Genomic DNA, 13,474 nt, shown 5'->3' with positions numbered 1-13,474 from the left:
TTGGAAACCAAATTTAAATAAATTTCTTCAATAGTATTGTCGATAGGTTAAAGATTCGATAGTCGCTTATCGAGGCTTTCACGTCCCTATCTGTCAGCTCCACCTGACATACGAAAAAAAAATCAATTTGTTCAGACGTTTTCCAGACGCGTTTGTTTTTTTTTTCTGTAATAAAAAGTTGCCATCGAAGTTTTCCCGTGTAAATCAGTGCGCAAGCTGTTACGTGCATGTCGTAAATAATTATTCCAGCGAAATAGCGTTAATAAACGCGAAATCTGAGGTCAGAAAGCGAGTTCTTCACGGAGGCCACAAATAGGTACGGAAAAAGAAAATGGCGTCACATGCCAGCACATACACACACACATTGAAACATGATGTGCACCCCAGAAGAGGGAACTAATGAGCGCAAATTTTTCCATTCTGTATGCGTAATTTCAGGGCGACGTTAGGGAGAATTAACAGAAACGCAATAGAAAACAAAGCAAAGGTAAGTTCAGGTAACAGAAAGTAAAAAAAAAACACAAAACAAAGGGAGAGAGCGGGAGTAGTATCATGTCCGATGCAATGAGTGCACCACCGCCTCTGATACCGCAGCTGCAAGAAATGCAGCAGCAGCAACAACAACAACAGCAGCAGCAGCAGCAGGGGGGTAATTCCGCCGCTCTCGCCCAGCAATGGAACTACTGGTATGCCAACCAAAATGCCGCCGCCTACCAGCAACAGTATCAGCAGTACTACCAATACTACATGCGATATCAGCAGCAACAGCAGCAGCAGGTAACATCGACCGTGAGTTCATCGAATGCGCCGCCAGGGTTCAGCAATGCACTGGCTGCCCCGCCGCCACTGCCCACAGGTCCGCCGCCTCCGCCACCGCCCAAAGGCGGTCAGTCCGCTGGAGGCAACATGAACAAGCAACAGCAGCAGCAACAACAACAGCAGCAACAAAAGAATTTCGGGGGAATACGTTTCAATTTGAATTTAAATCAAAAGCGTTTGGCCAATGCGCCCAATCCCCTGCAACAGCAGCAGCAGCTCCAACAGCAGCACAACCAACAAATACACCAACAGCAGCAGCAGCAGCAGCAACACCAACAACAGGCTTTGCAAATGTACAACAATAATAACAACTTGAATAACAACAAAAAGAAGCGCAAACGCAACAACAACAACAAGATGAACAAGAGCTATGAGCAAACTGCATATAGCAATCCATTTACCAATCACACCACACCCATAGCCCCACCACCACCCATCATAACCGCCGCCGATGTAGGCGTGCCGGTCACGCCAGACTTGAGCAAACCGCCACCACCACTGCCGTTGTCCGTAGTTGCACCCACAGAGCCACCTCAGCCACATTCTACCCAGCATCAGCAGCAGCAGCAGCCACATCAGCCGACGCCTCCCCAAGCACCAGCTGCATCTGCAGCTCCATCCGGATCCACTTTCAAGCGTCCTAGCACCTTGCAAATGGGTACCAATGACTCTTGGCCGGATTCCCTCAATCAGTACGTTGCCCGTTGCTACTCCAAGTGCAACACGGATTTTGACAAGGATCAGATTGACATTTGTCTCAAGGGCAAGATAATGGCGGCTGCCAATCGAAATGAATTGTGGACGCGAGATTGGGACAACGAGGCGATGCCGACGGTGCACAGCGAACGGGATGGCATCGATGTGGTACTGAGCAATGTCGCTCCGACGCAGCCGCAGCGTAGCAACTATTTCCAAAAGAAGATTGAGCAGCAGGAGAGAGAGCGTGATCATCGCGAGCAGCAGGAGAAGGCACCGACAGCGGGCAGCAAGGGCTCCTCGGGTATTGTAAATGCGTTCAAGCAGAAGGGCGGAAATTTATTCAACAAGGGCTCGTCCAGCTACGGTTCCCACAATCGTCATTCGTCGTCGTCCAGGTACTCCAGGAGTCGTTCGCGGTAAGTGCCATTTCCTCCGCTAGACAACTGGATTCCATAACAAAACCTGTTGTTCTTTCATTTTAGATCGCCGGCATCATCGTTGAGTTCCTCAAAATACTCGAATAAGAAGCAGCGGTATTCGCGTTCGCGGTCTCGTTCGCGTTCCCGCTCCCCACCCTCCCGGTCTCGGTCGCGTTCTCGCAGCAGTGATGCCAGCAGTCCGCCGGCGCGTAAAGTTATTCGCAAATCGGGCTCAAATGATTCCTTGAATTTCATACCATTGACCGCCAACCTCTCGCGAAAGCAGCAAAAAATGCTAATGAAGAAGGGAAAGCGGGCTGCCGCAGCAGCAGCAGCAGCAGCGGCGGCCGCCGGTGGTCAGGCGAAAAAGAAGCCACCACATTTTTACTCTAACCAATCGTCCGTGGGCGGAGCCGTTGATGATGACACAGCGCGCTTGCAACAGCGGGCGGCACGTTTCTCACAGCAGGGCTCAGGCTCGGCAAAGAAATCTGTCGTCGCCATTGCAAGCTCACCGTTTGGTCTCACCACGGCCAAGAATAAAAAGAAGATGATGCAGCAGCAGCAGCACCATCGCTCTGCCTTCTACGAGGACACAGGCAGCTTAGATCTTCTCGATTTGCATATTGTAGGTTCTTGTAGGGAATTAGAAAAGTCTTTCCTGCGTCTGACCAAGGCGCCGTCGCCGTCGGAGGTGCGTCCAGTCGAGGTGCTAACCCATTCGTTGGCCAACGTGAAGAGCAAATGGCGTGTCAATCACGATTATCACTATGCGTGTGATCAGCTTAAGTCCATCAGACAGGATTTGACTGTAAGTCCAATCATTATTTCAAGAAGACTCTTAATGCTAACTCTTTTAATGTTACTTAGGTCCAAGGTATTCGCGATCAGTTTACAGTGGAAGTGTACGAGACGCATGCCCGCATTGCTATGGAGAAGGGCGACCACGAAGAGTTCAACCAATGTCAGACGCAACTGAAGATGCTCTACGCTGAACTCGGAGGACAGAGTCCGAATTCCTTGGAGTTTACCGCCTATCGCATACTGTACTACATATTTACAAAGAATACCTTGGGTAAGTTGGCTCATCCGCTATCATTTTCAACTCAAAGCTAACCAAATTCCTTAACTTGGCAGACATAACAACTGTCCTACGTTCGATTACGGCTGATCAGCGCGTGACCCCAGTCATTGCCCACGCCTTAGAGTTCCGTTCGGCCTGGTCGTTGGGCAACTATTGTAAACTTTTTTCCCTGTACAAGTCGGCGCCGCTCATGTCGGGCCATATGATTGAGTGGTTCCTTGAACGAGAGCGCAAGTCTGCTCTGCGAGTCTTGATTAAATCGTAAGTTGAAACCGCAATTTTTGATAATAATTTTTGTTAATCATGTAATTATCTCTTACAGCTATCGTCCCAATATTAGCGTTAATTATATTGCCAATATCCTGGCTTTTGATAGTTCAGAAAAGTGCAAAGAATGGCTCGACACCTTCAGTTTGCCTTATGTCGCTGATGGGGCACAAGTGGATTGTAAAAATGCTGCTGCCATTGCCATTTGATGTGTGACTTTCACAACAAGCAGATCATATTCAAACATTTTGATTTTATACCTCATATTGCTAGATATCTATATGGCGCGGATATTGTCTGACTCCCTTTTTAACCAAAATGTACATATATTCTTATAGGTTATTTTAGTGGTCGCGTTTCCCCTGCGTTAGTTAGTTAGGAAGTGATTATTTGGCGAATTTTAAGCCGATGATTTCCCCTCCCTATAAATTATTCGCTACTACAGGACCTGTCTTCAGTGCTTCGTATGGATTTGCATGCTCTACAAAAGGAAAACTCGGATAAAAACTACATTTGCATCAACTTTAATTATGGCAATTGGAATATGAAAAACGCAAACTAAAATATCAGCTGTGGAGCTATTGAAAAGGATAAAAGGATACTATACTACAGCTGCCAGCATTGTGGATAAAAGGATCTTCTAAACAGATAATATGTTCCACATCGTTTTGGCGTTGTTCCAGCAATTCTATATTCTTGTACGGCCTTCAAGTTGGAATGACTGATGCGGAATACTTCGTCTTTTTGCCTCTTCTTTAGAAACTCAGCAGCCCATATACATATATGTTCTTTTAATCAACAAATTCCTATATCTACATATAGGAGATGCCTGCAAGATACCCGAAATACTCATTTAAATTGAACCAAAAAAAGTAACCTGCAACCGGAAAACACCCTCCAATGAACCCAAGTCCAGACCTAAAGTGAAATCGCAACAATAAGACCATTAATAACAAGAACTCCACCAAACACAAAACTAACACGAAATAATAGACAACCAGACGAACATCAGATGCCAACACAAAACTCCAAGAGCCCAAGTGCTGTGTGTGCTGTTTTTCGCTGTGTGGTTAAAGCTAAACTCATTATACATGCGCTCCCCCTTCATTCATTTCATTTTTAAACTAGTTTTAAGATTTAGGATTAATGTTTGTTGTCTTATTTAAATTATTTGCAAAAAAGATTATACTAATGTTCTGTCTCTCTATTGTATACCTGTATATAAACTATATACAAACATCACTTCCACAACAATCAACAACCAACTACAACTGCAACTACAACAAGAACGAGCCAGCAACAACCATCCAGAGCCGATTTATCACCAACATTGGAAGATCAAAGGCAGAGACTACGACCCGAGGGATGAACAACTATCCATCCGATCAGCCAAAAAAGGAAGCCGAGAAATCCCCGTCAGACTTGTGTGCGACATTTGTAAGCTCTTCCAATTTTAACTTGTCACTAAATAAGCAACAAGCTGTATACAAAATTTAAGTCGTCGGGATTTACCATTAGCAATTGGCGCTAAGATCCTGAATTCTCTATATATTTTTTTTTTAATAGAGAGAGAGAGAAAGAGAAAGAGGAAGTTTGACCAGAAACTAAACTCTTCTTTACTATGTATACTAGAAATTAGGAGGTATCTTCCTAGGCTAAGTTTAATTGTTAAAATTATTTTTAGTTTTCTTGAATGTTGGAACAAAGTAATGGAAAAGAATTCAAGTCTTTAAAAGCTAATCCATCTTGCAAATATATATATTCCTGCGAGAGGCCATTAGCATGAGAAGCGAGACCGCACCCAAATATCCCGCTTGAAAAACAAATAAATAAACAAAAGGAAATCAACTGGTGTTTCATTTGGTCTCTGGGCGAAATTTCACTTTCAGCAGAAGGCCGTCCTTGTTCCAGAAGGAGCTTTAGCCAGGACACGAGCCAGTTGGAGCTTGTTGGTGAGCTCGGGAGCCGAGCTTTTCAACAACGCCTAGCGGATGCTGGACCGAGGTTCAGCCGCTATTTAAGGATGCTGCGTTGCGGCCTTAGCTCCAGTCAACGCGCTTCGTTCGAGTTCCAAGGATCGCGCTTAAAACCAGAAATTGAACGGACCAAACCAAGATTATCAAAAGTAGCTCAAAAAATCAAAAGAATCTTTAAACCATTTGTGAGTGAAGTGGCTTTAACAAAAGTTGTCTGTGAAAGTATAACTTTATTGAGGTGTGTGTGGAAAAACGGTTTTAAATTTATGATTTATTTAAATTAGGTAATTGAGCACAGAAAGGTAATGAGGAATACTGCGGTATATTATAAAACAATAAAAGAATGTAATCCGGATAAACTTAAATCAATTGAACAGATAAATTATTTTTTTTATCGGAAAAAAAAAAACTAATAGGTAAAGTGTTCAAGAAAACAGCTAGACTAAAACGATTTAAAAACAGCGACTTTAAATATGTGAAAGAATTAAACAATATTTTATTGTGTGATTAGTCAGAAGAAAAATATTCACCAAGCTATTTTTAAATTGATTATTTCCCACCTAAGAATGAGATGCAAATAATTACGTTTTTATTAGGAATTTTAAGAACGTTATAAGGATGTTTTTAAACTTTTAGAATCTTAAAAAGAATTAATTGTATGTTGTTAAACACTAAAGCTAGGATTTATAAACTATTTTGTTAAAGTATTACTTCTTAACTAATATTTTTCAGATTGAGATTTTTCATATAAGAAAATCTATAAAGGCATCTTAAAAACAAATTGCTGAAATAGCTTTTTTTTTAATTTGTTGAATGTAATTATGCATATAATCAATGCATTTAATAGATTAACCTAATAATTTATTTAATTTAATTTATATAAATAAAAATTTTGATTATAAAATAATGAATTTCGTCGTGATTGATTAAGTTTCAGTACAAGTGAACAAGACATACATTTGTAATCAATTTTGTTTTACTAATAAAAAACAGTGGAAAAAGAAATAAATCTTACTCAATATGCTTGACGATTAATATCTGTTAAATAAAATTAAAGAATAGCACGAAATGTGGAAACTGACGCAAAAAAGAACATAAATTATATGCAAATTATTCAGATACACTTATTATACCCTTGCAGGGTATTATAATTTCAGTCAGAAGTTTGCAACGCAGTGAAGGAGACGTTTCCGACCCTATAAAGTATATATATTCTTGATCAGCATCAACAGCCGAGTCGATCTAGCCATGTCCGTCTGTCCGTCCGTCTGTCCGTCTGTCCGTTTCTACGCAAACTAGTCCCTCAGTTTTAAAGCTATCTAAATGAAACTTTGCATATAGTCTTCTATATACTCTCACTGCTATATATGTCGGAACGGGCCGGATCGGACGACTATATCATATAGCTGCCATACAAATGTTCGATAAATTTTTAGAAAAAAAATTATAACTTGGCTGTTTTTTAATATTATTCCATCATTTTTAAGATATGGCCATTTTATATTATTCCAGAATTTTTATAAAAATTTTATGAAAATCGGACCACTATATCTTATAGCTGCCATAGGAACGATCGGGAAATTAATCGAAAAAAATTATAACTTCGTTGTTTTTCAACGTATTTTAATCTACTTTGGTACATAAGCTTCTGGTATTATTTTAGAATTTTGGTATAAATTTCATGAACATCGGACGACTATATCTTATAGCTGCCATAGGAACGATAGGGAAAGTAATAGAAAAAAGTATAACTTCGTTGTTTTTCAACTTATTTTAATCTACTCTGAGTTATGAGCTTTACTTATTATTATAGAATTTTTGTATTAATTTTATGTAAATCGGACAACTATATCATATAGCTGCCATACGAGCCCCGACCACTATTAATTCGTACGGCAGCTTTTTTACTCGTATAAAATATTCAGCAAACGATATTGTCCATAATAACGTATACCACATATAAAAATGATTTTTTATAGTACTATAACTTTATTCTCTTAAGTTTAAAACAAAAAAATTTATTGTACTTCGACAACAACAACAATAGTGTTTATTTATTTTAATGTGTCATTAAACTGATGATATAAATACGACCACTATTAATTCGTACGGTGCGTTTAATATTAACTTTTTATACGAAATACTAGGTTGTTTTTTAATATTAATATTGGGTAACATCACCCTTGACCTTAACGACACATTTACAACGATTTGGCATTGATTTTAATAAATTTTGGCATTGCTCTCTTGAAATAGAGTCCCAAACCTCTTGGATTTTAAGTTTTAATTCAGACAGGGTTCTTTGAGGTTCATTTTTTAGTTTTATTTTCATTATTCCCCATATATTCTCGATAGGACTTAGGTCCGGACTATTTGATGGCCAATCTAAGACCTCAATGTTCATATTCTGCAGCCATGATTTGGTTCGTTTGGCAGTATGAGATGATGCTCCATCCTGCTGAAAGGTGTATTCGCCACAGTCAGCCAGCTTTGGTATTGATGGCAGAAAGCTTTCTTCTAAGATGTTAACATATTTTTCTGCGTTGACCATCCCATCAATAAAGTGCAGCTGCCCCACTCCTTTGGCAGACATACAACCCCACACCATAATGCTGGCTGGGTACTTAACTGTTCTTTTAAGGCAGTCTTTATGGTAGGCTTTAGTACGGATGACTCTCCTTCGCGCATCGCCGACACTTACATCAAATTTAGCTTCATCGCTAAATATGATAGTGTTCCATTGCCTTTGAGTCCAGGACATCCTTTCCCGTGACCATTGTAAACGCTTCTTCTTTTGACGAAGCGTAAGCAATGGTTTTTCCTTGGCCTAAGAGTAAGTTAATCTATTAAGTATGTAACATAGTCTATCACAGTGCATACCTTATAGAACTTATATCCGATCTCACGCAACTTCAAGCGCGTACACTCTCGCTTAACACCTTTTCCGATTTTATCAGACCACTCAGATGCTATATTTCGAAAATTTTGACGACGATCAGCCTTTACAATAGCCGCCAGGGCTCTTTTGTCACGTGCTGTTATTGCCGATTTTCGGCCTCTTTTTGCGATATTATTTTCAATATTGCCATTTTCCTTAAATTTTTTAATTATTCCCTGAACGGACGACTTAGCCAGATTAAATTGCTTGGCAATTTCACCGAAACTTTTCCCATTTTTATAATTATTCAGAACTAAAATTCTTATTTCCTTGCAAATTGGCTTTCCTCGTGCCATTGTAGCTTAACTATGAGTAATTTTCAGCAATCGCACTTTATTTTGCATTCTGCTTTGTTAAACAGTTTACAGCAAAAGACTAGATAGTGATTATGTTTCACTGTTTCCTTTTGTTTGGATCTTCTTTTAATTCTAAGCTAAGCTTTTGGCACCGTACGAATTAATAGTGGTCGAATTTATATTATCATTTTAATAACACATTAAAATAAATAAATATTATTGTTGTTGTTGTCGAAATACAATAAATTTTTTTGTTTTAAACTTAAGAGAATAAAGTTATAGTACTATAAAAAATCATTATTATATGTGGTGTACGTTATTATGGACAATATCGTTTGCTGAACATTTTATACGAGTAAAAAAGCTGCCGTACGAATTAATAGTGGTCGGGGCTCGTAGAAGCGATCCGTAGATGTAGAGAAAATGTAAAGCTGGGAATGTATAACTGTAACTGTCAAAATGTAAACATAATAAGTATAGGTAAAATGTTATGAAACTCTGTTTAGTGTCTGTTTTCGGCATTATAATTTATAATATAAATATGAAAACCAATCTGCAAGGGTATACAAACTTCGGCGTGCCGAAGTTAGCTTCCTTTCTTGTTTTTTTTTTTTAGTTAATCACAAAAACTAAATTTTTATCAAAAGGTTTCAAGTTCGCATTCTTCGGTTTTCAAAATGAAGTTGACTTAATAATAGAAAGGGGAAAACGCCTTTGTCAAATCATTTGATTAATTAGAAACTTCCCATGAAAATCATTTAGCCACAAACAAAAAGTGTTCAACCCCGAAATTATTGAGTAATTAACGGACCACAATAATCAGTCAAGTTCCTCATCTAATCCCAGCAGAGATTTGATTAATGTCGCAGAGACTTTCCAAAGAAGTTAACTTGCAATTAAATAAATCACTTGAGTGCTTGCTCAAATTTTCAAATAATTAATGGAAATTAATCTTTGATAAAAAACCCCCCAAAGACCAAACAACTTGAGTTAGAACATTCCGAAACTCGATACAACCATTAAGTAATTAAGGGTCGCCGGAGATCTGGCAATCAACTCTTTAGCACGAGAAGCTGCAAAATACTTTCCATAAAACAATTTGTGCGACATAAATTGAAAAACAATTAGCAGTAAAAAATAACATCAAAATTGACTCCCGTCGAGGAAAAACTTTTCCCTAGGCGGGGACGGCAGAAGGATGCCAACTTCCGGTGGCGCTGTCGCATCTGCCGATGTCAAACGGTTGACAAGTCGTCGTCCCATCTTTCCGGTCCCCCCAGGCCAGGCCACGCTACGCCAGTTTTCTCCATTTTGTTATTAGGAAAATTATAATGTTGCTGACGTTTGGGCCGGGCCATTTTTGTGATGCAGTAAGCCATTGAAAGTCAGCGGGCCGCATTTGAAGGCCCTCTCAAACTACTTACCCAATGTTTGGCTTGAAATGGATCAGACTATTATAAAGGTGCCTCAGAACATTAATAAATTCAGCTGGCTCTCCTTTGATGAACTTATTCATTATTCAGAGCTTTTTCCCTTTCACATGGCCTAAGTCAATTTTCCAGCAACAAACCTTTCAATTGAACTTCAATCTCCCCCCCCCCCCCCCCGCACACACATTAATACATGTACATTTTGCAGCGGTTGGTATGTTTTCAAATAACAATAAATAAATATTCAATATTGACTATCAAAATGTGAACCGCAGCTGAGGCTGACATTACAAAGGACGACAGGAATATAAATTTTGCAACATTATGTGTGAATATTTTATACACTTACGCACTTGCTTAAGGATGTGTGGGGAAGCACACTTGATGTTCCCAAAAGCAATCCTTTTCAAAGGCATAAAATCCTTCACAGGGCTATCCCTTTCATATGGAAATCCTAAGCCGGTTAGTCAGCATTTGAGGGGGGAATAAAACTTGTTTACCTTTTTGCGAGGCTAAACCAAAGGGATAGCTACTGGATTTTCTTCACTTTTTTACGAGTATATCTTCAAAAATGATGTGTTATTTACCAAGAGGCGGGACCGCCTTTCATTTCATAAATGTATCGTAGCTGACTCGGGGATATTTTACCATTAGCATAAAATAAATTTTGACCAACGAGTACAAGTTATTTAAGGCAGGTATCAGTTTATGGAAGCTCAGCGGGATATCAGAAATATAGGTTCCAAGAAATCCTGTGGAAAATGTATGTGTTAACATGAAAAGTTAAGAAATGTTGAGCCTTTTATTAAATTGAATTTATTCAAAGAAAACCGTGTCAGTTTATATATTTTATTATTAAATGCTTATAAGCTGGCTTTTCTATTATTAAAGTGTTTAGTTGGGTTAACTTAATGAAATTTAAATAAAAATTTAAATAAGTTATTCCCATCAATGATATATAAATGATTTTGACTTAAGGGGGGATATACATGTAAACCAAATTTTTTTGGGCAAATTTTTTTTTTGGTTTAAAAAATAGTTTATTACTTAAAGAATATACTGTGTAAGTTTCAATATCGAATTCCAACTTAAAGTGCCTCAAATCAAGTATGCACGCAAGGTTCACAAGTGTTAACGTGGGCGCATCAAAAACTTTAATCGTCTTTTTCTCAACTTCTAATTTTGGCATTTCTACCTATGCTATGGACACGATTCACAAAAAACTACGTAACATATCGCAGTGAATCAAAAAGTATTATGATCAGCATGAAATTATCTTCTATTTGAACCTACATGGTTGTTATAAAACTGAGTATTACTATTTTTTAAGAGGGTGGGAAGTGAAAACTGATCACCTGAAAATGGCCTTTTTTCCTTCAAATCAAAATTTAATTTTTTTGTCTTGATTTCTTTTTAGTTTTTTAGGTTCAAATAGAAGATACAGGTGTAATGAATACAAAAAAATTTAGTTTACGGATTTTGGACAGGAATTACGAGCTCTATCGTGTCCATAGCACGGCAACTCAAAGCTCGAGGCGCTACGGCATATGTTCCATAAATCCGCCATTTTGTAAAATATTGTTTATAACTAATTTTTTTTATCATCTCTGATTCTACTTTTAACTATATCCAAAGTTTCCCGACGATTGCTTGACTATTTCTTATAAAAAAAAATTCACGAAAAATGACCAAATTTTGACCGCTTACATGTATATCCCCCCTTAACAAAGCTATTAATTCCGCCAAAGAACTTCCCTTGGAACTGTAAAATCCATTTAAACTTAGGAAAAGGTAACAAAAAACTTTCTTCAAGTGAAACCAATGAAAAGCTTTATCTCTATGGTAAAAAAAATGTTTTATTTTGCAGCCTAATTAGTCACAGAGATAATTAGCATTTTATATTCCACACCATTATTAAAAAAACGCCTATGAGTTAGTAAAATTAGTTGATTTGCCACTTAGGAAAATTGCTTTAATTATGACCATCACGTTAGCATTATTGTCTTGGGACTCGTCCTGGAGAGCCTGCCAAATCCTACTCTCATTCTGGTCATGCTTCGTACTTGACCACAAGTAGTCTAGGCCATGCCTCCTTGGCACCTGCGTGGGCTGTGGGGGAAACCACATTCGCATTGTCCCCGCCTGTGTTGTGTCTCCCATTTAAATGGTTTTTCTTAACAGATTTGCTGGTTTTCAGTTTCCATTTTTTCTACTGTTTTTTTTTGTCGTTCTTTTTTACTGTTTTGCATTGTGCTTGGCAGAGCACTTGCCTTCGTTTTTTTCACTGTTTGCCTTTGTCATCCAATTGTACGATTTCCTTTCGGTTTTCCTCTTTTTTTTCACGCCGCTCTGTGTTGTCATTTGAGATAATACGAAAAGCATTCAGCGACGACTGCCGTTGTTACGGTTTTGCTTTTGATTTTGTTCAAGGGTTTATTTTAAAGCAATTGATTGGATTTAAAACGAGGCGATGAGGAGTTCCGCCGCAGCTAAAGTGTTGAGAGCGGCGCAGGAAAGCTGAGATTTTATCCTTGTTGCCGGGGTGAAGGATGTGATTGAATTGGGCCGCCGCCAGAGGATCTGCTTTTTTGCATTAAATCCTGGCCAGGGGCTGAACGTGAAGTTCGATGTGTCAGTCTTTTATACTTTCCCCTCTTACTTTGTCGCTTTATGAATAAGATAAATATTTATGGCATATTTTTTTTGTGGGAATCATAGCAGTTTTTTAGGCTTCAATTCTTTGGAAAATAATGCTAACCTGGGCGATGTTATGACATAAAATTAAACATAAAATAGAGCATTTTTTGCTTTTTTTGAAATAATATTTTATTCCATTGAAAATGTGTAACACTGCGTATGAGTAATAATTTTATGACTTGTGAACTTTGAGCACCACCTAAGGGTGCTGTACATTCAAGAAACAAAAGCCATTTTCTAATAGCTTGTTATTTTATTTCTTTAAAACAATTTCTATAAAACACCCGCCTGGTAGCGTCTTGAGGATTATTGCTCTATCCTATTTAAATACCACTCAGCTCATTAGATTTCAAATCAACTGGGACTGACAAACAACAAATCGCCGCAACTATAGCTGAGAGACACGCCACCACTCCAGGGAAGTTGGCAGCAGTTTTATGTATATATATTTGCCTCCAAGGCTGATTAAGCCGGGAGAAGCGAAGGAAAGCATGCGGAAATGAAAGGCAGACCCAGGAAGACCCAGAGCTCGCTGCCGGCAGAATGTACATTTGTAGCAATTAAAAGCATCTTTATGGCAATTTGCCGCTGCAAAACCGTAAAACCAGACAAGACGCACGGCGCGGGGAGCTCCGCCAGGCTCGCAATAAATTTTCTTAATCAAAAAGTGACGAAGTCCTTACCGCTCTATGAAAATTCAATTAGTTTACCTTTAATTTGGCGGTCGGTTGAGAGCTATTTATACACTCCGCTTAACCCAGGGAGAAGGTGGCGGCTGATTACAGCTGGAAAAGTTGCAGACAACATCTGTTGAACCCTTTCTTTCGGAAGGGTTTAATCATTCATTCT

General features: G+C 38.7%; 2 protein-coding genes across 2 annotated transcripts in view; both read left to right on the top strand.

Moving 5' to 3' along the window:
* Nucleotides 1-106: 106 nt before the first annotated feature.
* Nucleotides 107-5,132, top strand: LOC108077247 (leukocyte receptor cluster member 8 homolog). Its single transcript, XM_017170507.3, has 6 exons — nucleotides 107-316; nucleotides 439-1,934; nucleotides 2,001-2,748; nucleotides 2,808-3,012; nucleotides 3,075-3,282; nucleotides 3,344-5,132. Exons 2-6 carry the CDS (start codon nucleotides 553-555, stop codon nucleotides 3,495-3,497), a joined length of 2,697 nt encoding a protein of 898 aa, XP_017025996.1. The 5' UTR covers nucleotides 107-316; nucleotides 439-552; the 3' UTR covers nucleotides 3,498-5,132.
* A 228-nt stretch (nucleotides 5,133-5,360) lies between these two features.
* Nos (Nitric oxide synthase) overlaps nucleotides 5,361-13,474 on the top strand; it is a 43,082-nt gene continuing 34,968 nt past the window's right edge. Inside the window, exon 1 of the mRNA XM_017170558.3 lies at nucleotides 5,361-5,502. The gene's annotated coding sequence lies outside the window, so the exon portion shown is untranslated. The remainder of the gene's footprint in view (nucleotides 5,503-13,474) is intronic.

Source organism: Drosophila kikkawai, chromosome 2L, assembly GCF_030179895.1.
Source record: "Drosophila kikkawai strain 14028-0561.14 chromosome 2L, DkikHiC1v2, whole genome shotgun sequence".
Classification (NCBI taxonomy): Eukaryota; Metazoa; Arthropoda; class Insecta; order Diptera; family Drosophilidae; genus Drosophila; species Drosophila kikkawai.
The sequence above is the reverse complement of the archived record's forward strand: the minus strand, read 5'-3'. Positions and strand labels throughout refer to the sequence as shown.

Bases quoted from the DNA above. Each gene is read 5' to 3' on its own strand.
- LOC108077247 (XM_017170507.3), top strand. From the start codon at position 553: ATGTCCGATGCAATGAGTGCACCACCGCCTCTGATACCGCAGCTGCAA. The intron at 1,935-2,000 runs GTAAGTGCCATT...CTTTCATTTTAG, and splicing joins TACTCCAGGAGTCGTTCGCG to ATCGCCGGCATCATCGTTGA. The intron at 3,283-3,343 runs GTAAGTTGAAAC...TATCTCTTACAG, and splicing joins CTGCGAGTCTTGATTAAATC to CTATCGTCCCAATATTAGCG.